Source organism: Olea europaea, chromosome 3 (genome assembly GCF_002742605.1).
Source record: "Olea europaea var. sylvestris chromosome 3, O_europaea_v1, whole genome shotgun sequence".
Classification (NCBI taxonomy): domain Eukaryota; kingdom Viridiplantae; phylum Streptophyta; class Magnoliopsida; order Lamiales; family Oleaceae; genus Olea; species Olea europaea.
In genome coordinates, this window is record NC_036239.1 from 4,728,501 (window position 1) to 4,756,330 (window position 27,830).

At 33.4% G+C, this 27,830-nt stretch overlaps 3 protein-coding genes and 1 pseudogene across 3 annotated transcripts in view; 1 reads left to right on the forward strand and 3 right to left on the reverse strand.

The window, feature by feature from the left end:
* Positions 1-204: 204 nt before the first annotated feature.
* Positions 205-3,441, reverse strand: LOC111377366 (annotated as a pseudogene).
* Positions 3,442-4,522: 1,081 nt separating this feature from the next.
* LOC111383187 (transcription termination factor MTERF4, chloroplastic) lies at positions 4,523-7,171 on the reverse strand. Its single transcript, XM_023007268.1, has 2 exons — positions 7,020-7,171; positions 4,523-6,679 (listed from the first exon to the last, which is right to left on the reverse strand). Exon 2 carries the CDS (start codon positions 6,268-6,270, stop codon positions 4,768-4,770), a length of 1,503 nt encoding a protein of 500 aa, XP_022863036.1. The 5' UTR covers positions 6,271-6,679; positions 7,020-7,171; the 3' UTR covers positions 4,523-4,767.
* A 3,177-nt stretch (positions 7,172-10,348) lies between these two features.
* LOC111383196 (dynamin-related protein 1E) lies at positions 10,349-16,052 on the reverse strand. Its single transcript, XM_023007278.1, has 15 exons — positions 15,613-16,052; positions 15,258-15,321; positions 15,025-15,132; positions 14,417-14,518; positions 14,254-14,304; positions 14,104-14,165; positions 13,705-13,795; positions 13,533-13,597; positions 12,997-13,191; positions 12,786-12,905; positions 12,638-12,708; positions 11,835-12,060; positions 11,693-11,743; positions 11,224-11,604; positions 10,349-10,708 (listed from the first exon to the last, which is right to left on the reverse strand). The coding sequence occupies exons 1-15, from the start codon at positions 15,751-15,753 to the stop codon at positions 10,580-10,582; spliced, it is 1,857 nt and encodes a 618-aa protein (XP_022863046.1). The 5' UTR covers positions 15,754-16,052; the 3' UTR covers positions 10,349-10,579.
* A 7,904-nt stretch (positions 16,053-23,956) lies between these two features.
* LOC111377376 overlaps positions 23,957-27,830 on the forward strand; it is a 6,178-nt gene continuing 2,304 nt past the window's right edge. The window contains exons 1-2 of the mRNA XM_023000455.1: positions 23,957-24,029; positions 26,902-26,999. Of these exons, the coding sequence (XP_022856223.1) occupies positions 23,957-24,029; positions 26,902-26,999 (171 nt within the window). The remainder of the gene's footprint in view (positions 24,030-26,901; positions 27,000-27,830) is intronic.

Sequence of the window (27,830 nt, forward strand, 5' to 3'; positions counted from 1 at the left end):
TTTATACAAGTATATGTCAATTCACTCTCTAGCTCAGTGCCATTACAAGCATTATTTGCAACTGACTGTTAAGTAATAAATAAGAATTTGTATAACATATTAACATACAATGGAAAACGAAAATTCACTAAAAACCCGTAGCGAACAACAGAAAGTGTAAAAGAAATGGTAGTATCTTCAATATTTTTGTGCTAATGTTTACATCTTCCATTCTTGGGAAAAGGGTCTAATGTATAGTGGCCAAGCCTTCCAGTACGATACAAATTAAGCAATTTTGTAGCAACTATACCATAATTCTCATCATGATCAAATTCCTTAGGAAGATGAAAAACTCTGTGCAAAACTTTAAATTCGACTTCAATGAGGCGTGCCAGATCTTCCTCATTTTCCACATGACCAGCAAAAGACGAAATAGCCTCAGAAAGGGCTCGTCAAACATTGTTTATTATGAATCCCTGTATGAACAATCATCAGTGCCAATTAGATAAACTAAATACATAATGCTACGCAATTTTTTATTTTTATTTTTTTATCTCATACTCATTTATGATATATTGGTAAGTCTAGTACATTTTCCTTTATGTAATTAAGGAAATATTACTCTCGTACCTGAGTGTGATCTGTTGGATATTGCCTTTCCTGTCTTTTGACCAATACCGAACTCACAAGAATACTAGCTCCTTGATTAATTGTTGCTTGACCATTTTCAACCACCACCAACTTACCCCATTTCTTGTATTCATCACTCAAGCTAAGGATAGAGAGAAAATACTGAGCAAGTTCAATTTCTCCAACCACACAATCTCCGATAGCTCCGGCTTTTGGCAAAAAATTAAAAATAAAAAATGAAACCCGTTAATGGAAGGCATGTATGTGTTAGTGCATAGATCTGTGCATGCGAGTCTCTTACGTTTTTCTAAATTATTTTCCCCTAAGATGGAAAAATTGACTTTTGTTACTCGGCTTCCTTAGTACAAGCAGAGAGAATGATATGTTAATAGACATACCTGTTAAAGGCTAGGTTGGAGCATACTCTTATCATTAGTCACCTCGGGAGAAAAAACACCCGAGGTGTCTAAGACACAGATATTAGGATGGCTAGCTATCTTAAGTTGAAAACAACTGCTTCAGTCCATGATGGAAAAGAAGTTTTCTCAGGAACTTGGGAAATAATAAAGGAAGAAATATTCTAATGTTATGCAGCTTTGTTGTGTTGACATTATAAGCCAAGAGAAATATAAATAAGTGTGAAATCAGAGAACGTAAGACAATGGCTAGTGAAACCAGAAAATCACCCCACTTTTTACCAGCCAAAAGAAGTTGGCCTGAGGAGTGAGGAATAACAGTCAAATTAATGATGATTTAACTATAAAAATCCGGCTTTTTGCATTTGAAGAGTCTGTAAAAGAATTCATGTGCTTCTCTGAATATCAAATAAATTTAAAAAATGCACGAGAAAAGAATTTCAGACCTTGAAGCTGGTAATATTTTTGGTCTCTCCTGGATATGGACTAATGACAGCGTGCTTTAGCTTCCCTTTCTCTTTGAAGTAAAGAACATAGCATGGATTTAGAAGCAGAACAGAATTAAATCCAGGAAAAGGGAGACAGAAATTTGGCAATTCCATTTAAATGAATGAATACGTGAAAAGAATAGTGCTCTACAAGATAGTACTGGAAACGAATTGAGCACCTGCAGCACTAATTCTTCCAACATGATGCAAAGCATTGGCTAATGCAGATTTGCCAACTAACATTAATGTTATTGTATGACCAGAAATATTCAATTTCTTCAAATCCCTGACTCTGGCTTGTAGAAAGTTCAAGAACTGCAAGTTGTTAAAATTACCATACAATAGAGATATGATCATGAAGTCAAAGATCAAAAAGTTACCGATGCTGAATACCAGGATAAAATGGTGCTTAGATATAAGCTTCATAAAACACAACATCAAGCCAAACAAGAGTCGCAAACTTTTTTACAGGATTGATCAGACATCATTTTAAGGGTCCACTTCAATTTCTACACCATCAAGAGTCAGCATGCTACAATATTGTACACTTGTACAGTACATCTGACAAATAGCAGCATGTGCTGTTTGCATATCCATGCAATAACTGCTGCCATTTGAATCTGTTCTTGTACTGAATAGGGCACATGAGCATGCAACAAGCATCACAATAAACTTAATGAAATTATGAAAAGAACTTATCACATGCATCAGAATATATCTAATTAACATTATGAAATCAATAAAAGCTAAGATAGCTAGCTTCAGTCAAATCAACACGCACTTGAAAACTTTGCAGACTTACCTCCTTAATATTCTCCTTTTTTATGGGAACTGACTCCAAAAGCAATACATTTCTTTTCCTCAGAAAACTTCATCCAATCCTGAGCAAGAAGAAATCTAAGTTTATTTTTTTTAAATATAAACATGCACGTCAAAAGTGTAACGAAAACTAAACTTAGACAATTGAAAAAGGAGAATATGAAGCCCCACTTGCAGAATAATAGGCATTATACGAAGCCTACAGATAAAATTTTGTCAGTTGCATTTAAACAGGTTTTCTACAAGTATTGCAAGCCAGAAAGTTTAAGTATCCTTGATCTTGTGCAAAGGCCTGATAAAGATAAAACCCTTTTATGCTTCAGTACATGTAGCTCACAATTTTGGGATGATTCTCTGAAACCTTTACTATGTTTCAATACTGAAAGATGAATATATATTCAGAAAAAAGCTGAAGAAAATATGGTCATGGGATTGAGACTGATATATAATAATAAGCCTGGAACATTTTTGCTGGTTTGTAGACACCTTTTATACAGGATGCTTTCCCTTTTGCTAATTCTTTAATGACACTGGTTTATAAATAGAAGAAAACTCAGCCCCGTTTGGTAGCCATTTTTTTCAAAATGCATTTTTCTCTCTCTTCTTTACAACCACACATTCTTTATTAAAATAATATTACACGTAAATAAAAAAAAATTCCTTATTTTTCAACCACACATTTCACATCAATTTACTATTTTAAAATGCATTTTTACATAAAAATGACTTTCAAACACCCCCTCATTTTGAGTTTGAAGAAAACAGCTCGTAGATACAAAACATGAACAAAAATAAATAAATAAATAAATAACTTGGTGACAACCCATTTCCTTCCAAAAACACATAAATGCATAAAGGAAACAATTTCTCCAAAATTCCAACAGAACAAAAACAAAAAGTTTGCATAAATTACCCCTATCCCATAAGATTGATGTCAAGGTGAATGTTCAGATTGATGAAAAGCTCGCACATCTGCTTCCAAAGCATTTCCAGGGGAATAAAGCAAGGTAGAGGTCGCCATAGCATAGCTTATACGGCATTAACTTTTTTGTTTGTGGGCCTGTCTTCATCCCAGATCTCTCACCCTCCACACCATCATCATCATCCATAATTGCTCATGACAAGATATCAATGACTCGACCACTAAATGTGAAAATCCTGAAGATAATTCTCTGAAGCAGATGAGGCGTATTTGGTTATAAAACATCTGAGGGATGCTAAAATACAGGTCATGAATTCAAATGATTTGGACAATTCGAAGAAGCTTCTGGATGCTTTAATAAATTTTGTTATCGAAGAGCTCTGTGATAGTCGCTATGACAAAGGATTGGCCCAATGAACTTGTTTCAAGCAATGCTTGTGTGCTTATCCTTAGTTTTCTGCTGGGAATCCCAGCTGTTCATGTGTTTCTGCTCTTCAATTCTGAAGCAGGCAGCCTTGTCAGTGGAAGTACGCCAACTTGATGCAGTAAGAATCTTCTACCACTTCTGACTTACCTCTTTCTATCTATCTGGCTGTGGCTGAAATATGGATTCGTACCACCGTCCATCGTAACTCCACATATAATGGTATTAGGGCATAAATGTTTGATATGCATGACAGAAATTATGTGAAAAATGAATGGTTCTTTAATATTGCCTATAGATTTTGAATTTTCCCTGATTTCTTAGTTTGCAGATGCTGGAAGGAGTTATTTGAAATTCCATTCTAATATTTTTATGAATTTTATGTTTCTTTTGCTTGCTTGGGGCTACAAATTTTACTTCACATGTGAAATAAGTAATCACATGCGTATGAAAAGGCTGATGACCTATTTCTGGTTTCATGATTTCTTCATATAACTTGAATAGGTTTAATAAAACAATTTTAGGTTTCGATTACAATTTTAAAAAAAAAATGTCAGGTCAATCAAAAGAATTCCGAACCTAAAATCATGTAGGTGAGAAGATCTTATTAGAGAAATGCAATGAGGAAAGCAGATAAGTAGAATCAACCAAAGTATAAATGATTAACTAAAAAGGGTTATAATGAAAAGAGAGAAGGAAACGTTGTTGACTGGATAAGTTATGAGAAGTATCCTAGACCTTTGTGAATTGTGGATGAAAAATTATTTATATTGACTAAGCCCAAGCTTAAGGAGGAAAATAAGTTGATACTGAGTCTGAAAATAAAAAATTAAGATACATATGCTAAGAATCACAATTGAAAATTAACATTTCAGGCTCGTTGAATTACATTGAAGCATTTTACAAATCCATAGGACCATGTAATAAATTGCAAAGACAGACAATCGAAACCAGAAATCCCAGTAAATAATGTGCTTCAGCAACACCACATGAAGTATCAGGGCAGAAAAAAATTGAGTGGGGGGTAATATATGTGATATAATCATAAGATAATGATGAAATGATAAATGATTCATCAGCAAACAAATTTTACAAGGAAACAGTGCGTCTATAAAGTATTTCATCATCACTCTCATACTCTTCTTCTGACACAATCTCACTCCCCGTAAGCTCCAACTTGCCACCCATAATAAATGTTGGACCGACACTCTCTGCCTCAATATATTCACCTTTCAATCTCTCTTCAAATCTCTGATCACTACAATTGAGGAACCATGCGAGAGAACATCTAATCCCCCTGCTTTGTAACTTTTGGTACCTTGGTTTAATCCTTAACTCCAAGCTGTAAGTAAAGTACTCGGGGAACTCTACAAGCTCTTTCACTGGCCTGCCCATTTCACTCTTGAAATAGTAATAACTGTTTTTCATGAGCCCAATTTGCAGAGAAAGTAATTGAGGACACTTAACGACCATTTTTGCCACATCATCAGCAGGAATACCCCGACCAAGAAGGAAGTCAACAGGTTTCATAATCACATTTTGGTTGAGGCTAACAATTTGTGGCATCTTTTCAATCACACGAGCAAATCCATCAGGATCAATCTTGAGCTTCAAGTTGAAGAAGTATTGTTGTGATGACAATTTAGCCTTCAAAGGCAGTCCAAGAATTTGTGGATACTGTGCAATAACCGAAGCAAGCGCTTCCTTCCTAATCGCAAAACTCATTAGACAATCAACATTTGGTTTCACAGTCTCTTCAAGATCATACCCAAGTATATATGCCCGCTTCTCAAACATCCTTGCCAAAATCTTTTTTGGTAAACCCAATGAGACCAAATAATCCACAAGCGGCTTAATCATGGTACCAACCCTCATTCCCAAGAAATACGGATATTGTGTTGCCATAGGGCCTATATCCCTTGGATTTACCCCTATACTAACTAAATATGCTACAGAGGTACTCATTGTCCCCTCTAGCTTAAACCCTAATAACTCCGGATATTTCATCAAAACATACCCAATATCTTGCTTCTCAATATCAAGCCCCCGTAAAAATTTAAGCACAGGTACAAGCTCCACCACCACACTAGCATGAAGGCACTGTGGATAATTCTTCAAAAACTCACCCATCTTCGCTCTCGGGATCCCAATCTTCTCTAAGAATCCTAAAACAGGGATCATATTTTTTCGTACACTACAGCCAAGCATTAGTGGGTACTCATTAATGTCATCAATCGTGAGTCCTAGCTTCTGCAAAAACTCCACACGTTCACGCATCACTTCAACTGTTGATGGCAATTCAAGGTCCTCCAGCTCATCAGTGAGTATACCTATTGTTTTCAAATAGTCACAAATAATGACCCTGGACACGAGCTTTTCCTTTCGGCCTTGGATCACGCCCCATGTAACAGAAGGCATCTCATATTCTGGGAATTTTGATGACTGGGCCGAAAAATGTCTTTGCAATAAATGTTGAAAACATCGAACTTGAGGGTTTTGGAAAGGTTTAAGAACTGGAAAAAGAAATGACCTTTTCGAGGTTTGGAGTAAAATAGTCTGTAAAGATTGGAATTTTCTAAAAAGAGAGTTCATTTTTGTCAAAATTTATGGAAAATGGTTATCGAAAACTGACTATTGATTGATTAAAGTTTAAATGCTAAAATTATATTTCAGCATCTGTATCTACATCCATGTATATATTTCGAACCAAAATCCTAGATTTATTTAATTTCGGTAAAGAGACCTACACGTACATGAAGAAATATAGGACACCAGCACCACTATGGAGAAACTGGCGTTCTGCGGTAGAAAAAGGGGTAGGGTTGAACAGTGACCAATTTACCCGAATTGAAGTTTGGGAGCCTGGGTCAGGGGCAGACCCAGGAAGTTTTTTCAATATCAGCCACAAACCCAATGATTCAGTGCACTTCTTCAAAAATATACTATTATGTACGAAAATAAAATCACGTCATGCGGTAATACCCTAACACGAATCTGCTACCTGTAGCGTGAAAAAAACATAATATTAAAAAGTTAACTACCATAAACAATCAAACTTTGGACGAAAACCAGTAAAGCCCTAAATTTTAGTTTATGCCCTAAAATCCAATTTCAAAATTTAGCAACAAATGAAGTGCAAAACATACTAGAAATCAATAAGAAGATCCATTTTAAATCAAATATGAGATGAGAAATTGAGAGTAACATTATAACACAGTAAAATCTTGATGCTAGAAAAAGAGAAAAAATTGGCGGTGGCCAAAAATCTTACACCAAAACAAATTCCACACCACATTGATGCTAGAAAAAGAGAAGAAAGGGATCTTTAATGGAGAAATTACCTTTGACCGAGGCTTGAAGTGTGTATTTCCTAGCACAGCAGAGACATAAAGATACATAAGAGGCCGAGGGTCGAACTCTTGAAGCCAGCAGGGACGTATTCTAATTGAAGGTCAGCTGTTGGAACAGCCGAACCTGGAACACCCGCGTTACCCACCATCAGTTTGTAAAATTGGGCCAATTATTTGGCCCATTTCAATCTTTTTTTTTTTCAAAACTTCATAGTTAAGAGAATAATTATTACCCATTTTTTAAGTAAGAATACAAGTTTCAAATTTCAAAAATCAGCACATATTTACAATTTATTTAGTCACATATTATTTTTTGATCACAAATCAGAATTTTTAATGTCACAAATTATTTTACGATCACAATTCCAAACTTTCATAGGTCACAAATTTATTCGTCAGTCACAGATCAAAAATTTATACGTGACAAAAACTTACCGTTTTAGCCTCATTATTTATCATTACATTAAATTAAATTTTTCTCTCTTACTTTTAACCATACAATTTTCAATAAAATAATATTACACGTAAATCAAAAAAATTTCAACTACTCATTTTTCAAAAAAAAATATTATTCATCTCATTATAATGCAAAATAATAGGGTTTAAACACACCCTTTATTTATAGGTCACAAATCACAAATATTATATATCACAATTTATTAAACAGTCACAAATTATTAATTTTTTAGATTTCCCGTTATTTTTTATAACAATTTATATTTCTTATTGGTCACATTGGTCATGGATTAACCAATTTAAATAATCACAATCAACCAATTTATCCGCGACCATAACCAAACAACCACTGCTTCCAACATTACCAATGTCATCGTCACGCTGGAACCACCACCACCATCACCCTACAGCAACACCACGTCTCATATAAAATCAACACATCAGACATCACACACACACCTCACACCACCATCACACTATCACACCACACACATCCCCATACCACCACCACACACACACACCCCTACAGCAATACCGCCACACCACACACACCCCTACACCACTGCCACACACTGCCATACCCCACACACACCATCGCCAAAGGAGCCACCATAACACACCATCCCACCCACATCACACACCACAGCCTACACCTCCATCAGCCATGGAACAAATCCCACCCAATCACTGCCAAAAACTATCATAACCACCAACATCGGCTTTGATGATTTTGACCACCCGGATCCCCTACCACCATGCAACCACCACACCACTTCGACCACCAAACAACATCTTCTCCACAGTCATGCACAATATTTGAATTGCAACGAAAGCTCCGCCACATCCACACCAAATTGGCGATTGCTGCGTTTTCTCATCCGTTATCTCTACTCTCAATATCATTCACACCACCACTCCTCCATTGTCATCGTGCCCATTACATGTAAGATACTATCTTCTTCCAATTCTCGTCTAAAATTATTAAAAAAGATATATGCTTTTATGCAACTTAAAATTACGTACGAACACTTGGGGCCTACTTGAGAGCTTTTGGTACTGGTTATGAGGCTTTTTAAATGATCGAGTTTAGGTGTTTAAGACAAAAAATTACTTTATTACTAAAATATTACTTATAAGTAAAAATTTATTACAAGACAAAAATTCACTTTTGTGTACGAAGTTGCTTATAAAGTATAAATATTAGCAATAAGACAAAAATAATTAGTTTTGAACAATATACGAGGATTTAAGGTAATTATTTTAGAAAGTAAAATTATTTTTAAAAAAATCGTCGATTTAATGAATTGAGAAATACAATTCAAATTAAAACTCCACTGTTAGAGACCACCCAAAACAATTACGCTAAAATAATTAACAATCACTGACTTTTTTCAAATTCCCACAAAAGGTGTCACTCGAAAATGATTGAAATTAGTGGCCAGTGTGGAAAGAGTGCCGGCCCTTACCATCCACATGTTTTGTCAAAGTTTATAATTGATAATAATTTTGTCGTAATCTATTTTTATTCATATATTTCGTAAAATCAACAACTTTTATCTACTCTTCAATAATACATTTCTCGAACCCAATATTAACAATTAATTATAAGCTTTGACAAACTACCTTTCCATTTTTTTAAGGAATTAAAACAAAAATGACTTTTTTGTGATGTTAATTGCAATGCAGCTGTTATACATTTATTTGCTGAGCACATAGCATATTTTTTGCCATTCGCAATTCCAATGCTTACAACAGTGGTGAGTGGTATTGGATCGTCGGTTTCTTGGTGTTGATTGGCATCTAGGCGTCGATTTCTCTACAGTAATTTTTCATTCTTTTCTCTCTTCTTCACCCGGCCATCTTCCACTAATTCCTCATGAAAAATATGCAGCAACACCAGGACGGAACTAATAGCTTGCAGAGGTTTAACCACCATAAATTAAGGACACGTCGTTCTGTTCTGCGAACGGCATATAGCTCAAAAACTTGTTTGAACAATTTGTTATGGCGCCTTTCATCACTTTTGTCTATTCTTTTCAGGTATTGGGCACTGGCTGTGCCAACTTATGTAATAGTGACAGTAGTAATGGTAATTGGATTTTACATTGGCTTGAACTTTATGGCTACCCCTCCTCCAACGTCCTTGAGCACGATGTTTGGTATAATCTAATGTGCCTTTCTTGAAATGGTTTTAAATCTATGGTGGGTTTTTCCTGGCTTTCAACAAAATCTTTCAAAAAAAAAACAAAAAATACATGAAACGTGAAATCCTGAGGCAGAACAAGAATCACTACGCAAACATTTTTAACTCGCTTCTCATCAAGTTATCATGTTATCGAACCCAATCCTTGTCTGCTCTGCAGATGAATTCGGTAGAGAACAACGCAGTGACATTCCCTTGACCGACGACGATGAGAAACCCATTGAACCCGTATCTGACATTGGCATTGATCAAATCAATGTCATCATGTTCAACAATATGATCGTGAATCCCGCCTCAGGTATAGTTCATTTTAATGAAATTGTCTTGTCATGGAGAGATTTTGTTTCGGGTCCTCATTCATTGGCATTCATAATTGATATGTTGTGCGCACTCGCACACAGGAATATGGTATAGATAATCATAGAGATTGAAATTGGATATTCTGTTGAGTTCCAGATCCCAAGCAAGCCTATCAGAAAGAACTAATCAAATATATTGCAGGCTGGTGCTGTAAAAAATCAGCCAGGCCTATTCCCAGTCTTTATTTTTTTTTATTTTTTTTCACCGAGTCCATCGGCCTTCTTCTTTAACATACTCGATTGTAGTAATAAGCTGCCTTCAAATTTAAGCAAAAGAATTTACAGACTTAGCTCAGCCAGAATAGAGAAAATGAACAGGGGAGAAATTGAAACAAAATAATTGTTATACCAGGCTACAACTTTAAAGGTTATGACCCAGAAACAGATAACAGTAAGTAAATAAATCACATGCCAAATATTGTGTGTGCAACGAACAAATCTCAGCTGTCAATGAACAATCATAAAACAAAATCACCGTTATAAAGTAATCTATAATATCATACATAAGATACGTAATGCTCTACCGTATAAGTTCATCGAGCCCATGACACTGAATCGACCTCATCTCTGGCTTTCTTGTATAGTTCAAGCCTTTTAGCACATTGCAGCCTTCTCTCCATCAAGGCTGGATCTTCGTCCAGCAAGTCAGCAAGTTGCTTACCCTGAAATAGAATCAAAACCATTTATTACTACTAACTTCAAGTGAATGACAAAGCTAATCGTAGTAATTATCCAAAAGAACAGTCATAATGTTATAACGGTAAACACAGTATCTAAAGAAATCTGCCGCTAAAGGAATTAGTCAAAGGTGCAAAAAATGGTAAGAGGTTTCAAATTTAAATCCTCAAAATACACATGGGCTAAATAAACCTACCCCCGATCAAGTTTATGAGACATGATGAACTGCTGAAATTATTAGAGACTTCACAAAATATTTATTTAAATCATGTCTTCAGCATGCCCCCTCATGTGCGGACCAGATACATGCACAACTCTCATTAAAAGCTTAGAAAAATGTGATCTGCCCCATCTAAAAGCTTAGAAAAATGTGATCTATTCGAATTATGTCTTGAAACAAAACCTATGAAACTGTGTTTGTGAATGAATTCTTATATGAAACTTCAATTGCACCATCTTTTATTTCAATATCTACTAAAAGTGACAAGAGAATCAGTACCTCTTTCTTCCCAATTTGCGTGTAAAAGTAATTGAGTAAACACTGTTTCGCCTCCTTAACTTGACAGTAAACCACTGCCTTGGGAATTGTGTTTCTCAAAGTATCAGATATCATATTTATATAAGATGACACATTTGATGCAATCCTCCTGAAGTGTCCCTCCGAGATGCGATCAATGGTATTGGCAGCTGCTGGATTTCCCGGGTTTCCCACTTTCTCAACTTCTTGGGGAAGTTTCCGGAAGAAATCAACAGTCAGATATGAAGATTCCATGTCAACCAATCTAATGACAGTTTTCTTGCTTTCCTCACGAAATCTTTCCAAGGCTTCGTTGGCTGCTCCAGCTATGGTCGATTGCAGTGTTGGAAACCGTTTCAATTCCTGTTTCGCCACAAAAACGCAGAAAATAAGTAGGGTATTTAAATCAATTACAGAATAATAACGCAATTATTAACCACGTATAACTCACCTTACACTCCCCAATTGACTTCCTGACAAGTTCCTTCAAGACAAAGTGAACCTGAACAAAGTTTAATTCGTCAGTTGTGACATAGCCAGAGCACATAATTCGATAAGTCATCTTCCCAGTGAAGTATATCAGCACTACTTACAGCATCAACAGAAGCTTCAGCAGGCCCCCTAAAATAATTTAATGATCCCTCAATAAGCCGCCGATATCCTTGCTCAGGAGCAATCAAGTGTGGTTGATAACCATCAGCTTCTGAAACGATTTTTCTCACATTTTGCAAAGAAAGATGCCGATCAAATGGGAGTTTTCTCAAAGCAGCTGGCAGCTGATTGTCAAAAACTCCATAAATTCGATCACCGCCTGGTCGGCTGAAACGATGAACCAGATAATTAGCTAATAATCATATGAGATCCTACGGTATAAGTAGCAGCAGCTAGAAAACAACAAACTAATAGCATGATCAAGCAAAAATTGGGAAAGTAACACTTTCTCCCAATCTATAACAGATGATTATTTTGTCCTGTAAAAGCTATTGACCAAGTTTAAAAACTTGAAATTTCCATTTTACAAAAAATTCCCACTGTAAAGAGTAAAGGGCTGGGATTATTTTAGGGATCGCGAGGCCTGTCAGGAAGAAACAACTCTACAAAGCCACATATACTCAAAGAACACTTTCTCAAAATTATTCAATACAAGGTGCAGAAAACAATATGACAAAAAAGAACTTAGTAGATCAAGTAAACTATCACCCGTGTCGAAACAGAATAGTGAAAAAGGAACCAAGAAACCATTCATTGATTGTCAGAAGTACCAGTGACATCGAAGAGAAGTAAAACATACAGTTCCCCAAAGTTTAAGCACAAAACACACGAAGTTGATTAATAATGGGTTCAAATTTCCAAATGCAAAATTTGGGGTTTGGTAGGCAAAAAGAAATTTTCATACCCTCCCTCCAAATGCTCCTTAAATATCCGGTCAAAAGCGCGACAAAGTTCCAATATAGTGTATAATTGAGCCTGAAATCCACGTCAGTTGCCAACAAAATTTGTAGACTTCAATTCAAAAATCACAATGGGGAATTCTAGAAGCTCACCCCTGCATCAACAGCAATAGGCCTTCCAAGGTGATCCATCTCAGATTCAAGTTCATCGATGCTTTTGTTTATCAATGACGTGATACTTGGTATTCTAGCTCTAATTACAGATTCCAAGTGCTGAAATACAAAATATTGATCTATGTGAACTCTGCTCAATGTAACTTAGCAGGAACATTGATATTAAAATGTGATGTCTACTAAAATATACCCTCGAGAGAAGCTTTGCAAGATACTCTGAACCCATTTTACTGGCCAAGTGCCCATAGTCAGGACTTGTAGAAAAATACTCACGCTCCTTTCTTCTTGCAATAACCATATCAACATTTTTATTGATATCTGCCTGTGAACGATTCACGATACCCACCCAGGGATGCTGTAAACGGTAAGACCTTCCTTCAAGAACCTATTGAGAAAAAAATTGAAAGATTAGTTGAAAGCTTCTGGTCTTGACAAGCAAACTAAAAAGGGAAGGGTTGGCTGGAAGGGCGTAGAGATGCTGTGAAAGGGGGAACACAATGACAAAACATCTGATCAATAAACTATTTGGATAATGGAAGACAAAAGGTAAAAAGAAAACAATTTCAAAACAACTAAATCATAGAACTTTATTCATATCGCTATTAACTAAACACCACACGATATCTTAAATTATCAAGACTATAACATCCCAACAGTAAACGTTCTTATAACTCTAGCCAGTAGTTGTATATGTATATGTGAGAAAGACACAGAGAGAGATCTCACATCCAACGCATTAGTTCCTTTGTCCATCAGATCTAGCTTTGTCAGCACTCCAAACGTGCGCTCACCTGCATAAGTTGCAAATACAGCTTCATAAATATGGAAATCACCAATTGTTGATATGACAGTTCTCACAAACCACAATTCAATTCATCAAATAGCAAACAGAGCATACCAGTCGGATCCACTTCCCTTGCCAGCTTAATAGCATCTGATGTTGCAATATCTTGATTTGCCGGAGATATTGCCAGTATGATGCAGTTGGGCTGCTCATGAAACGAAATCATCAGGTATAATGACAAAACATTTGTACCATCAGGTTCAACATGGACATTTATATATAGTACACAGTGTGATATGAAGCCTTTACATTCATTCCATGTGCGTAAAACATTTAAAGGTTTAGGCATGCTAGAGAGAAGTACGCTGAAGGGTATAAAAGCAAACATATTTTAATTAATCTTCAGTTTTAGACAACTATGATAATCAATTTTACATCAAGATAAAGCAGATGGTTCAGTAACAATTAAACTGAATAAATGACGCTAGTGTTTAAAAAAAAATTCAAATTTACCTTCTCAACATAAGACCGAACCATATTTTCAATGTCTTGGACTATACTTTCCGCTTGGCCCTCTGCAACGAATTGACGCCTCTATTAGATTAAGTTCACATCAACTGAATGATATACCAATAATTAGAAGAAAAACAAAAAACAAAGTACCAACGGCAACTTTTGTTAAACCGGGTAGATCAATTAGAGTTAAGTTGACCACTGCAAGATAAAAGAAGTCATAAAGCATCAGTGGTAGGAAGATGCAGCATATTGGAAAACACCATTCCTTTTGATAGAACTAAGAGAAATTGTAACCATGAGAATAATATACCATTAGGGGAGTAAATACTGAGGTGAATAGGAACAGGAGAAATCTGCTTAGTCTTCCCTGTGATTCTCTCCGTTTCATCACTAATTTCCTTGCGAACCAAGGCTGCATGAGAAAATGTAATCATGAAACACATTTCCTTTATGCAATTTAATTCAATACTGGTGAAACACTTAAAGTAAGAGACTTCGGGATGCCAGGAAGATGCCTACTCTCTAAGTAAATGAAAGACTGTATTAAAAAGTCTCAAGTAGATCTTGTTTTCACTCTCTGAATTCACTTTATAAGAGAAAGATAGTGCCCCCAAAATAATAAAGAACGAAAACCAGTCAGTTGAATTCACATAATACAACTTTCCTTTCAACTACCCGTGCACATTCAGTTCTTAATTTTTCCATAATAAACCAATTTTTGAATCTCAGGTCTGCTTACAAACACAATGAAGTTTCCCAAGTCATTATGTAACTTCAACACGATAACATATTAAAACAACAATATAAATGACATCGATAGTGAAACAAAGGCATAAAAATATACAATAATAGAAAGCCAAAGTTAAAATCAGATTTGTCATTCATCCCAGAAAAGGAAGCAGTAGAAATTCCACATACCGAAATCAGTGAATCTTCTCCTCTGCATATGTCCAAATTCTGCATATTCGTGCTGCCCTTCCTCTGTCTTGTGAAGTTGCAACACCAGTGGCCGCCTTGTAACAATGCCTAAACTCAAGATCCAAAAAAGTAGGTAAATTATATTGCAAATGCCAGCATTAATCAAATTTCATTTCCAAGCACAATGAAAATTATAGGAATATATACAATATCAGAGTAAAGGTGGGGCTAACCAGAGCCACGGGGAAGGAAATCACGTCCTACGATGCTCTCCAACACCGAGGACTTCCCTGAACTCTGTTTTCAGCTCAAATCAGAATACGAAAGCCACAAAAATATTAACACTGTTCAAATTCATTACACGAAATAAAAATTCAACAATTTTACCACCACCCATCTATAATTTTGAATCAATTAAAAATTCCTCTCGATCTTTAAATAAGTAGTAATTTTTCTCATTTATCTGAGTGGATCTGCAAGTTCCTCTAAATATATCTCACAATGATCGAGATGTTCCTGGCCCGATTTCTTACTTTAACAGTTCAACTATATTTGACATAACAAAAACTGTTATGTAAAAATCCTGACCTGCCCACCTACGACGGCGACGGAAGGAAGAGCGTCCCAAAGAGAAGAAAAAGCCTGATCGCCACCGCCGTAGTCACCGAGGGCTGTGCAAGCCCTCTGAATCCTGTTCACCAGTCCAATCAAACTCTCCATTGTCGTCATCTTCTTGCAAATTCAATTTCTTCCTCTCTTTTAACACTAATAATATAGATCTAAATTGTAAGACTACGAATCAATTTCAGCTCCAAGGAAACGAATCGGGAAAGAAAAACTACAGGAAAATTGGTGAAAATAAACTCAAGATTTAAAAGTTTAAAAGTAAGAATTAATTGGACTTAAAAAATGGACGCGAAGTCAGAGAGGGAGAGAATTGAGGAGTTGAAATCGGACTGGTATTTTCCCAAAGCTGTAAAAATGGCCGTAATATCTTCGCATGAACTTTGGGTATAATGCGCCAGGTGCGCAATGTTGTCTTAACGTGTGGTAATTTGGGCGGTGCGCGTGACCGCATCAATTGGGTCGGACTCTACAGATAATCGACCGTTTGGTGTTGTACCTCTAGTCTTTATAATTATTATTATTTTTTAAAATTTAAATGTAACTTTGAAATTTTGAATTTTGAAATATGGGTTGCACCGGCTAGCCCCTCGAGTTGGTGGGTCATTCATATGCTTCCAAATAATAACGTGGAGTGGTTAATTTTAGCATGCATTTGAGTCCCAATTTTTGTTAAGAATGTATCTTAAATCCTTGTTTGTTTTCCGTTCTTTTTTCATTAAAATAAAAAATATAATCATTATCTATCATATCAAGTCATCAAATTTGAATTTTTATCTCTTATCTGAGATCCATAACAATTATATTTTTCATTCTCATTCTTAAAAAAATGAAAAACAAACATTCCTTAAAATAATAGATTGGTGAAAATAAAATTATAATATTATTTTAATAAAAAATTTATGGTTGAAAAGAAATAAGAGAAAAAATGCATTTTTAAAAAATGAAGTTCAAACAAAGTTTAAGCCCCTATTTGTCATAATTTACTTTACATTATTTCCCATTATTTCTTCTACAATACTCATTTTTTACCACAAATTCTTTATTAAAATAATATTATACGTAAATAAAAAAAATACTTCTTTTTTAACCACACATTTTTCATCAATCGCTCTTCCATAATAAATTTTTTTAAATTAATAAGGTTCAAACAGAGCCTAATTTAGCATAAAGAATTTAAAAATTGCGTTGAAGTATACATTGATTGGGAGGAATTGCCCAGTATTTTCGAAAAATATATTTTATAAAACAGTGATTCTTTTTTTAGAATATTTGATTATAAGTATAAAAATTATAAATTTACGTGCAGAATTATTTTATTTAAAGAATATGTAACTGAATATGAGTTAAAAAACGAATTTTTAGAGAATGGGGCTCAAGCATGAACTTGACCCATTTGGCAAGTCAATATATAAGTGATGTATAAATTTAATTAAAATTAAAATTTAATTTTAATCATATTCATAGATATTATTCATTTATTATTCAACAATTTCTTGGAATTAACTATTATTCATATTTATAAACCATTTATAAATGTGTCAAGTACGTATTGGGATATTCTTGGGTATGAATTAAGCTCTTGTTTGAGCCTATTTTTTTTTATCAAAATACAATTTTCAATGGTGATTTGTTCATATTTTAATCATACATTTTTCAATAAAATAACATTATATATAAACACAAATTTTTTCCTTATTTTTTAACCACACATTTTCTATCATAACAATATTGCAAAATACATTTTTTGGAAAAAAAAGGGGGGGGGGGGGGGGGGGGATATTGCAAAATGCATTTTTTGGAAAAAAAAAAAAAAATGGGGCCCAAACAACCCCTCGATAAGATTTCACCATGTGTCTACTAAGAATATTGAGCTATTGTTTGAACCTCATTCTTTTCATAAAGAATGAATTTTTGAATAGTGCATTTATGAAATATGTGTAATTAAAAAATAAAGAAAACATTTGAATTTACGTGTAACATTATTTTATTGAAAAATATGTATTTGAAATGATATCAAAATACTATTTAAAAATGTATTTTTTTAAAGAATGGGACTCAAACAAGGGACTGAATTTGTACAAGAATTAGAATAACTCAAATACGATAAGAAATGATGATTTCTTGTATTTACAAATGAAAATTTATCACTTATTTATAGTTTTTCATTTATGCACCACGAAAATTGTAACGCCTCGAACTCTTTTTCATTATTATTGTTATTTTCAAATAAAAAATGAGCTCAAGGTACTACCAAAACTTTTCTCTATCTAATTTAGGCGGAAACATATCGAAAATATTTGATTTCAAATATTTAAACAACATAATAAATATCGTGCATAAATATTAACACAATGATATTCTTTATATAAATTGACTATTATCTTTTCTAGAAATTTTACTTAACGACCACATTAGCGTCGCTCCGTCAATCTTCCACACGTCCTCACGACCCGTTCTTATCTGAAAATATTGTAAGAGTGAGTATTTTGAAAACACTCAGTAAGAATACGTGCACATCCTTTTTCACATGATATAAATATAAAAATAGCATAACATACCAACATTTCTTAGGAATTTCTTAAGAATCCCCATATCCCGTAGGATTTAACTTCTTTTCTTTGACCTGACGGTCTATCCCGAAGGATTTAACTTCTTCTCTTTGACCTGACGGTCTATCCCGAAGGATTTAACATAGCATTCGACCCGAAGGCCTTAAAGTATCTCACGCCAAAATTTACATATATATCACGGAATAAGAATTTATTACTTGTACAATGTATTCTTACCTCAATTGACACCAAAGAATTTCTGAAAATGATTTATGAAATAAAATGATATTCCTTCTCAAAAGTATGAGTGTGTGGAGACGTGTGAAATACTAATAATCTGTATGAGTAAAGGAGAATTTGTCACTTCAGTGCTCTCATATCCACTTTTATACGCAGAACATGTGACTATAGAGATTCTAACGTAATTTGATATTAATTAGGTTTCATGTGGGTTAATTACTCTATCACTAATGAGCTTAATAAATTTTCAATTTTCGTTTCATTTCCCCAAGTAACCGTATGAATTAAATTGGAAATGAAAGTTTTGTTTTTATTATTTTATTATTATCTATATTAATAAAATATTAAATACTAGCACTTTTCTTTTTATTAGAATAACTCGGACAGGACTAATCCAAAATTACTTTTTCTTAATTCCAAATTTATACTATTTGACAAGAGCTATAAAATGAGTATAATATCGATATATTTTTAATAACTTTTAAAATACTTAAATATTCGATCCAAATAAGTTACGATAAATTAAAAATATACGCTTGCGGAATAAACCATTTATGCAAATAAGTGGGACGTGTTTATCACTTCAATTTTTCGACTTTAGTGTGACGACAGTGTTGGACATGGATTATTTTATTTGTTAAATTACCAACCCACGTGGAAAAATTTAAAATTCGGAGTGTTACAAAAATGTTCCAATTATTCATGAAAAAACATTAGAAAATCAAGTTTTGAGACTAGCCTACTAATCATGCACGCACATGGTTCACAACCTTTGGCAGCTCTGGTAAAAATACATAAATAAAATACTATAAAAATAAAAATTCAAATTCAACAAACTTGTAAAATAGTTTCACAAATCAGGTGTTAAATTATAATAGCAATAATAATAAAATATATATATTTATGCTGGTCTGATACGAAGAGGATGGTATCAAATTTTGGCTGATACTCTGCACGTCATGTTGACATTTTCAAGATTTTGACGATGTTTACTAGCATTAGCCTTCAGATCCGTAGTTGAGAAATGCAACTTGTCCCAACTCGGGGACCGACCAAAATCCAGGGTGCCGAGGTGGCAACACCTCAACCCTTGGATCTGATAAAAAAAAAATGAAGTTGAAATCGGGAGCTGAGGTGATGCCACCTCACCCCCCTGTTTTTGGGTCGGTCCCCGAGTTGGGACCTGTAGCATGTTTGTCCATAGTTAAGTACTAATATGTGCAGACCAAAATCAAATATTTCTATATTTGGAGCATGAGCAGGAGCATGAGTTGGTTTTCTTTTGCACAACCAGTCTAAAGTATCGATATGTATGGGTGACACAGGAGCCCAGGCTTCAGGCACCGCTCTTGCTGCAATGGCTTCTTGTACACGAATATTCCTTCGCTGTTTATTTTATCTAAAATTTTTATCATGGAAGCACTTTCGATTGAAATTCAAGTATTGTTATCCACATGTGATTATTCTCAAAGCCTTGGCAAAATGCTTTATTCTTTTTAGTGCTTCTGGAAGATTTGATGAGGGGTTAAGCTATTTCAGTCGATGAAAGGGAAGAGGATGAAAGATTTAGGGCTATCTACATATCGAACTATGATCAAGTGGTTCTGTAAAAAAGGTAAGCCTGGGGAGGCTCATAAGATGTTTGAGGAAATGCACATAAGAGTTATCAAAGTGCATAATGAAACATTAGGGTCAAAGAAATCAATGGATAAAGAACACCCACAAGAATTCCAAGGAGCCACAAAAGACACATAAAACTCCATACAAAATTTGGGGTAGTTTTGATATTAGTGTAACAGGAGAAGCCTTTTGGTGCTCCTTTTCCATCAAATAATAAACTTGATTATTGAACGGATCCGCATAAATTTTTGTTCTCAACATAAGGCCACATAATGAAATCATACTTCCTCATTTTTGGTTTGTGCCCATTGTGAATTGTATTGCTTTATAGCTTACATGTGCCTTTAACTTGAGTGTGGTGTTTACAGCATTAACTTCATTTCTACCTATTTTATTTATTCATTGCCTTATAAGTACCAAATTTGGTTAATGAAGACTCACAGAGATTCTGCAAATCGATGAGCCTTTAGTTGACAAAGTATATTTAAGTGCCAGTTTATTGCTAGAGAAATCTAGTACTTGGAATTTTACGCGCCTTTTAAGTGCCAGAGAAGGTCACAATTAACGCAGGACCCTCTCTAGTTTGAGTGTTTGTGACATGTAATGCATTGAATTTGACCAATTGTTATCTATCTATGAGTATATTTTTCTCTCAATTTAAATTCACATGTTGTGAACATGTTTCTATGTTTCCTAAAATCTCAGTATAACTGTGGCCTATTAAATGTAACAAGATCTTTCATAAATGTGATTAGTTGTGATCTGATTTGTCTTACTTTCACTGTATAGGACCATCATCATTTTAACTATGGCTGCATGTGAATATATCGTTGTTAACAATGTTTCTGTGATCTAATAGGTGAACAATTATTTTTTGATCAATTTTGTGTTAATTGTGACTATTTGTGACCTTTTATATGTTAGCCGTGATTCTCTGTAACTAAATTTGTATATTTGTGACTGTCTATCATCAAGTCTATTTTCACCGTGAATGTTTGTGACATTTATTATGTTTATCGTGACCTGTTGTTATCTAGTTGTAGCATATTATTGTCCAACAGTAGCTTATATTAATCAAATACCTATTTTATATGTTACAACCTATTTCTCAGTTACAAATGAAAATTTTCACGATCATAAATTATCAAATTAATTGATCACAAATCACAAGTTTCATAGGTCACAACTTATTTTACGATCACAAATGATCAAATTAATCAATCATAAGTTATTTCTCGATCACAATTTATCAAAATAGTTGATCACGACTTATTTTTGAATCACAAATTCTATTGGTCACAACTTATTTAACGATCACAAATAATCAAATTATTGATCATAACTTATTTATCGGTCACGAAGACGAAAATTGTAGGTCACAACTATAAAATTAATCACAAATCATACATTTTTTAGATCACATTAGTTATTGGTCATAATGTATTCCTTTTAATTGATCACAATTACCTAATAGTTGGTCAAATTGCTCTTCATCCGAGCCATTCTGTCCCACCATCGGCACCACCATCAACAACACCAAAGAGCATAGATAACTTCTCGAAGTTATACCAAGTTTATTCCAATCCAAAGTTTAAAAAATAATAATAATAAGCCATAAAATTTTGAGTAAAAAGTAATTTCTAAACTAAGGTCCCCCGTTTGAGCCACATTAATATAAAAATGAGAATAAAAAATATAGTTGTTAAGGGTCTCACATAAAAGATAGATTTTTAAATATGATGGCTTGATGTGATAGATAACGATCATATTTTTCATTTCAATGAGTAAATAATAGAAAACAAACAGAGGCTAAATAAAGTTATTTGCATGTTAATCACCATAATTAATTTACTCAAATTATTTACAGAGAATTCCCATCCTCTCTCACAATTCATGCTTATCATTATCACTAAAACTCTTTCCATTTGCAACAGTAGCCATTGCACCAACAAGTACAACAGTATTGGCATTACGTTGCTCTATTTTGCGACTTAGTGAGAGTTTGTCTCTTCGTACTTTGATCTGAAAATGTTGAGTTACTTGAGTAAAAACATTCTTCACAGGCTTCTCCTCAACTTTTTAATGGAAATTAGGAAGTATAAATTCAAGTTCATCGTGTAACAAGACACAGCCAAATAGTAATCCAATCTATCAATTCTATTCCGATCCCAACAAATAGATAAATAAATAAAAGGGAAAATTTCATAAGTAAGATTTTAAGTACCACACCTTTCAAAATTAAGAAAACAAGTTCCAAACTTCAAAAATCAGATTTTTATTAAAATTAATTTATGATTTAATTAATTAATGAATTATTTTATTAATTAAATATATATTAGGTCACAAATTTATACAATTTGATCACAAATTAACGATTTAGTTAATCACTTATTTTTTTGGTCATAAATCAGAAATTTTATGTCACAAATTATTTTACTGTCACAATTCGAAAATCTTATAGGTCACAGTTTGTTCATCGGTCATAAATCAAAAAATTTATTAGTCACAATTTATTTATTGATCACAAATCACGAATATTATAAGTCACAACTTCATATAAAGTCACAAATTATCAAATTATCGATCAAGAATTAAAATTTTTTTAGGTTACGCATTATTCCTTGGTCACAGATTAACCAATTTAATGATCACAGTCAACCAAATAATTTGTGACCATCACCCGACACTTGCGACCACCATCTCACCACTATTTCCAACACCACCAACACCGTCATTGCCAAAACCACCACCACCATCGCACCCACGGTTCCACAACCCAATCACCACACTACCATCGCACCTACAACACCACAATCGCACCCACAGCAACACAACTGCACCACACACCGCCACAGTCACCAAAACCACCACCATCACCATCTCTCGACAACACCACCACGATGGTCACAACCACATACCGAGACTATTACAGTCACATTACCAACACCACCACTACCACCAATAACAACACAATCGCGCACACACACCGTCACAGTCACCAAAACCACCACCATCCATCGACAAAACCACCACGATGGTCACAACCACAGATCGATACCCTAATTTCTCCAAGGCTGCATTGCTTCGATTGAGACGACGCACCACCTAGAACATGGAGAAACCACCACAGCTGTCACAACTGGAATATTGCAGTCGCGTCACCAACACCAACGCTAATAATGCCCAAACTGTAAATTTTTTTATCTACTTTTATTGTTTGCATTTGAGATTATAATAGAGTTTATTATTTTGATTACGCGTTGATAGCAATAGCTTGTTAAATCAATTAAAAAATAAAATTGCGAACTAAGATGAGAAATTACACAATGAAGACTTGGTCAAGGCCGACTAGACTTACGAGAAACTAGTCAATAATATAGGGCTCAACCATTCAGTGTATGTGTGGTTAATAGTTTTAATCCCAACACAAGGATAGGATGAAAATGATCGCCCTATTATACAAAATTTCCACAATCACGTGTCGTAATGTCTTTCTGAATTTGCTTCACGTTTCTAAGAATAAATTAGAATACATATCCCAAAATTTGTTCTTGTATAAGCATATATGTACGAAGATTGTTGCACCATGTCTTCAATGTAAACTCCAATGTACAAAGCGAACTTTTATCAAAAAAACTTAGACGATTTTCATTAAAAACTTTTTGTTGTGAAAATTATGTGGATGCTTACTTTTAAAGATTGCATTTCAAAAATCAAAATTATAGGGTATACATACGAAAATCGGATGATAATAAAATTTTTAATATCATAAAATTCAATTAATTATATATCCACACACAAACCTTTATATCCATTTCCTTCCTCATTTTCAATCCATTATCCCTCTCTCCACTCTACCTCTCATTCTCTCTATTTCACTAAACACCGTTGGATCGATGGTGGTTGTGATTTCGTTGATACAGGCAGTGGCAGCCATGGTTTTTGTTGATGCAAGCGGTGATGGCGATGGTTTTTATTAACACATATGGTGGTAGTGCTCGACGATGGATTTGTGAATTTTTTTGCAGCGAGGGGATGGAGTGGGGTGGGACAGGTCGGGTCGGGTCGGGTCGGGCTGTGAATGTTCATGACCAATTATTTGGTTGATTTTAACCAATAATTTGATTAAAGGGTTTTTCCTCTCGTACAGAAAGATAACTCACAAAGGTGGGTCCCGCCAAAATAAAAAATGGTCAAAAATTAAACCACCCATTCCCCATTATTTGTGACTTGTAAAGCCCCTGAATGCACCCCTGTCGCCAATCATCACTCTTGATTAGTATTTGGCCAATTATTTGGTGGATTATGGCCAATAATTGGTTAATTTGCAAATAATATGAGACATATAAAACTGGGATTGTGACCCACAATTTATTAAATTGTGACTGAGAATTACTTGTCTTTCATTTGCTAATATGTAATTGTTAAATAAGTTGTAACTTATAAAATTTGTGATTTGTAATTGATAAATAAATTATGACATATAAAATTTTTTATATGTGATCGATAAATAAATTGTGACATATAAAATTTTTTATTTGACTCAAAATTAGTTTATTATGTGATCGATAAATAATTTGTGATTAATTAATTTAATAATTGTGAACAATTGTATAGAAGACATCAATATATTTAATTAATAAAATGTATTTTTAATTAATTATTTTATAAATAAAATATAATTAATATCTAATTTTTAAAAAAAATTATTTCTTAATTTTGAAATAGGTAATACTTAATTTCTTTCTTATGAAATTTCCTCTTTTTCTTTTCAGCAGGACAGCGAGCTGCTCTTTTAATATTGGGCTATTCAACGCCATGTCCAAAATTAAATTGGCCATAGGGAATTCAATAACTGCCTAACTGGTCATCAGAGTCCCATGTGAGGAATGAATGAAACGGGACATCATGGAGATAATTGTGAATTATAAATGAAATTAATTTTTAATATCTACCCGAATTAATTTTTTTGTTTTTTATTTTTATTATTATTATTATTATTATTTTTACTGAACAAATTTTAATGTCATTGCTTAAAAAAGAAGGAGAACTAATGGTAGGGCAATTTATTTTATTTATTGTTTTGCTCAAGAAATGTCAAATCAACTAAGTAGCAGCCCGACTCACATTATTTCATTTTTTTTTTCTTAAACTCATTTTTAATGATGCCTTCTTCCAATAAATTAGTTTTATGTGTAAATTCAAATTTTTTCTCAATTTTTCAATCATACATTCTCAAAAAAAAAATCATTATTACAAAATATATTCACCCAAAAAATAGGACTCAAACAAACCTTAGGCCCTGTTTGATTGCCTACTTTTTTCAATTCCATGAAAAATTAACCAAGATTTTTCAACTTTTGTGGTGTTTGGTAAGAAAATTTTTCCATAGAAAACCTTTTCCATTTTCCTTGACCACATAGATAATTTTCAACTTTTGATTAATTTGAATTTTTCCATCTTACGGTAGCGATTTTTTTTCCTTTTTTTTTTTTTTTGGAAATGAAAATAACTTTTAAAAATCATTGTAAAAAAATATTTCCCTTTAATTAACAATTTTCATATAAAATAAAGTCAAACGAACACCAAAAATTAGATGATTTTCTTGAATTTTTTTTGATAATGAAAACAAATTTCATCCCCAATACAGTTTTCATGTAAAATAAAGTCAAACGAACACCAAAAATACTTTTATTTCAACATTTTTCACGTGACAAATTATACCAATCAAACACAATAAATTGACAATTCCTAGGAAAACAATTTCTAGACAATTTAATTTCTTGAAATTCATTTTCTTTTCACCTAAATTTCATTTTTGCAATTAAAAGGAACCTTAAAGTAATCAAATATGATGGTAACAATTACAAGTAATATTTATGGACCATATAAAACAATTTCTATTAAATGATTTTACGAGATTCAATGTCTTGAATGGAGTTAGGTTCAAGTCTGACCAAAAAAAGATTAAACCATTAGAGTTAAAATACAAAAGAAGGAGAATGATATGAAATCTATATTCAGAAAATATTTATTGTAAACTGCAATTTACATAATATTTTACTGATTGATAAGGTGACAAAATGAAAGTAATTGAGTTTTTTTTTTTTTTTTTTTTTTTTAATCAAATTTTGACTCAACTAATTCTCGTCATATCATCATCCGTTGGTAACTTATAGTTTGCTTTTTAATAATCTTCCACTCGTGCAAAATAACTGAAACTCAAAAACCAGGTTTTGTTATTAACTAACAGCCCATTTAATTGAGGGTTTGAATACTAAAAACTAAGGTAAACTCGGCCGTGACTTTTTTTTTTTTTTTCTTTTTTTCTGGTCAAAATTAGGCGGCAGTAATCTACACGTTTACATTTTGTCCGTTATCTCGTCCTCTCCTTTGGAAGTCACTATTCAAAGGGAAAAAAAATATAAATAAATAAAATAGAAATGTCTTTTGAAAATGACACGTAAAAGTTGACATTTTACTGTAACTTAAAAACGGTGCTTCACGTACAGAAATCAAGGCTACAGACTTCTGTTAGAATACCCACAAATATAGGTGGGATGAGATTTTTGGGGTACTTTTTTAATGAGGTGGATCTCACTTCATATCTCACATCTGTAGAACCCCTGTAAGAAGGGATTCTGTACATTCAGCAATTCTTGTAACTTAAAATTTTGATAAAAATTTAAATTATAGTCAATAATTAATTTTAATCACTTATTTCATGAAAATCAATAACTTTTATCAAATTTTTAGCCATATGCACTATCTATTTTTATTAAAATAACCTAAAAATCTATTCTTTCACTATGTCCAACTGGGACAAATTTTGCTTGCTCAGATATGCATGTATCTTCCCTACTCCAAACTTCTAAATACAAAAGGGATACATTTAGAAATGCACATTTAGTCTTAAAATTTAGGGGAGTGACTTCAACGGTAGATGATTCATAGATGTTAGATACTTTAAGTTATTGAAATTAAATGTGATGAAGAATGAATAGGTAATAGTTGTGAGTTCTGGTCATAAAAGATGTTTCGTGGGATTTAAATTAAAATTTTTAGTAGATTGTGATAGAAATTTTTGAAATGTATTGTTGAAAAGTTATGAAACCTATAAAAGATATGATTAATATTGATTGTTTGACTTTCATTTTTTAATAAAATCAGATTTTAATTCAAACAAAACTGGCAAACATGCTCATAATAAATATTTGATTTTAACTATTAAATTATAATATATTCCAAACGAATAATATTATTTATCATCATGATGATGGAACATCGATGACGTGACAGTCTGTGTATAATAATGGAATTATACAGTTCAATTTCTATGAGAGAGAGGAGAGGAGACGTGTCTCAAGAAAAAGAGAATGTGAGGGATAATTCATTGTCACTTTATCAATGTTTCATCATTCTGATGATAAATAAATGGATTGTGTTATGAGCACACTATGGTGTACATAAAGCATTACACTCTCCTCACGTGTAGAGGGGTCCCACATACAATAAAATATTCGTGGACCCCCTCCATGTGAGGCAGGCGTAATCTATTGTGTACACCTTATTACATAATGTAACACATAGAATATTCCTACATAATATTACTCTTTTCAAACACGCACTTATAGCCCTTGTTTGAGCCCCCCCCCCCCCCCCCCTCTTTTTTTTTTATATTTTATTTTTTTTTTTTAAAAAAAAAAAAATTTTTTTTTTTTTTTTTTTTTTTTTTTTTTTTTTTTTTTTTTTTTTTTTTTTTTTTTTTTT

Bases quoted from the DNA above. Each gene is read 5' to 3' on its own strand.
- LOC111383187 (XM_023007268.1), bottom strand. From the start codon at position 6,270: ATGAACTCTCTTTTTAGAAAATTCCAATCTTTACAGACTATTTTACTC.
- LOC111383196 (XM_023007278.1), bottom strand. From the start codon at position 15,753: ATGACGACAATGGAGAGTTTGATTGGACTGGTGAACAGGATTCAGAGG. The intron at 15,322-15,612 runs GTCAGGATTTTT...AGCTGAAAACAG, and splicing joins TCGCCGTCGTAGGTGGGCAG to AGTTCAGGGAAGTCCTCGGT. The intron at 13,796-14,103 runs GTAAATTTGAAT...TTTCATGAGCAG, and splicing joins TTCGGTCTTATGTTGAGAAG to CCCAACTGCATCATACTGGC.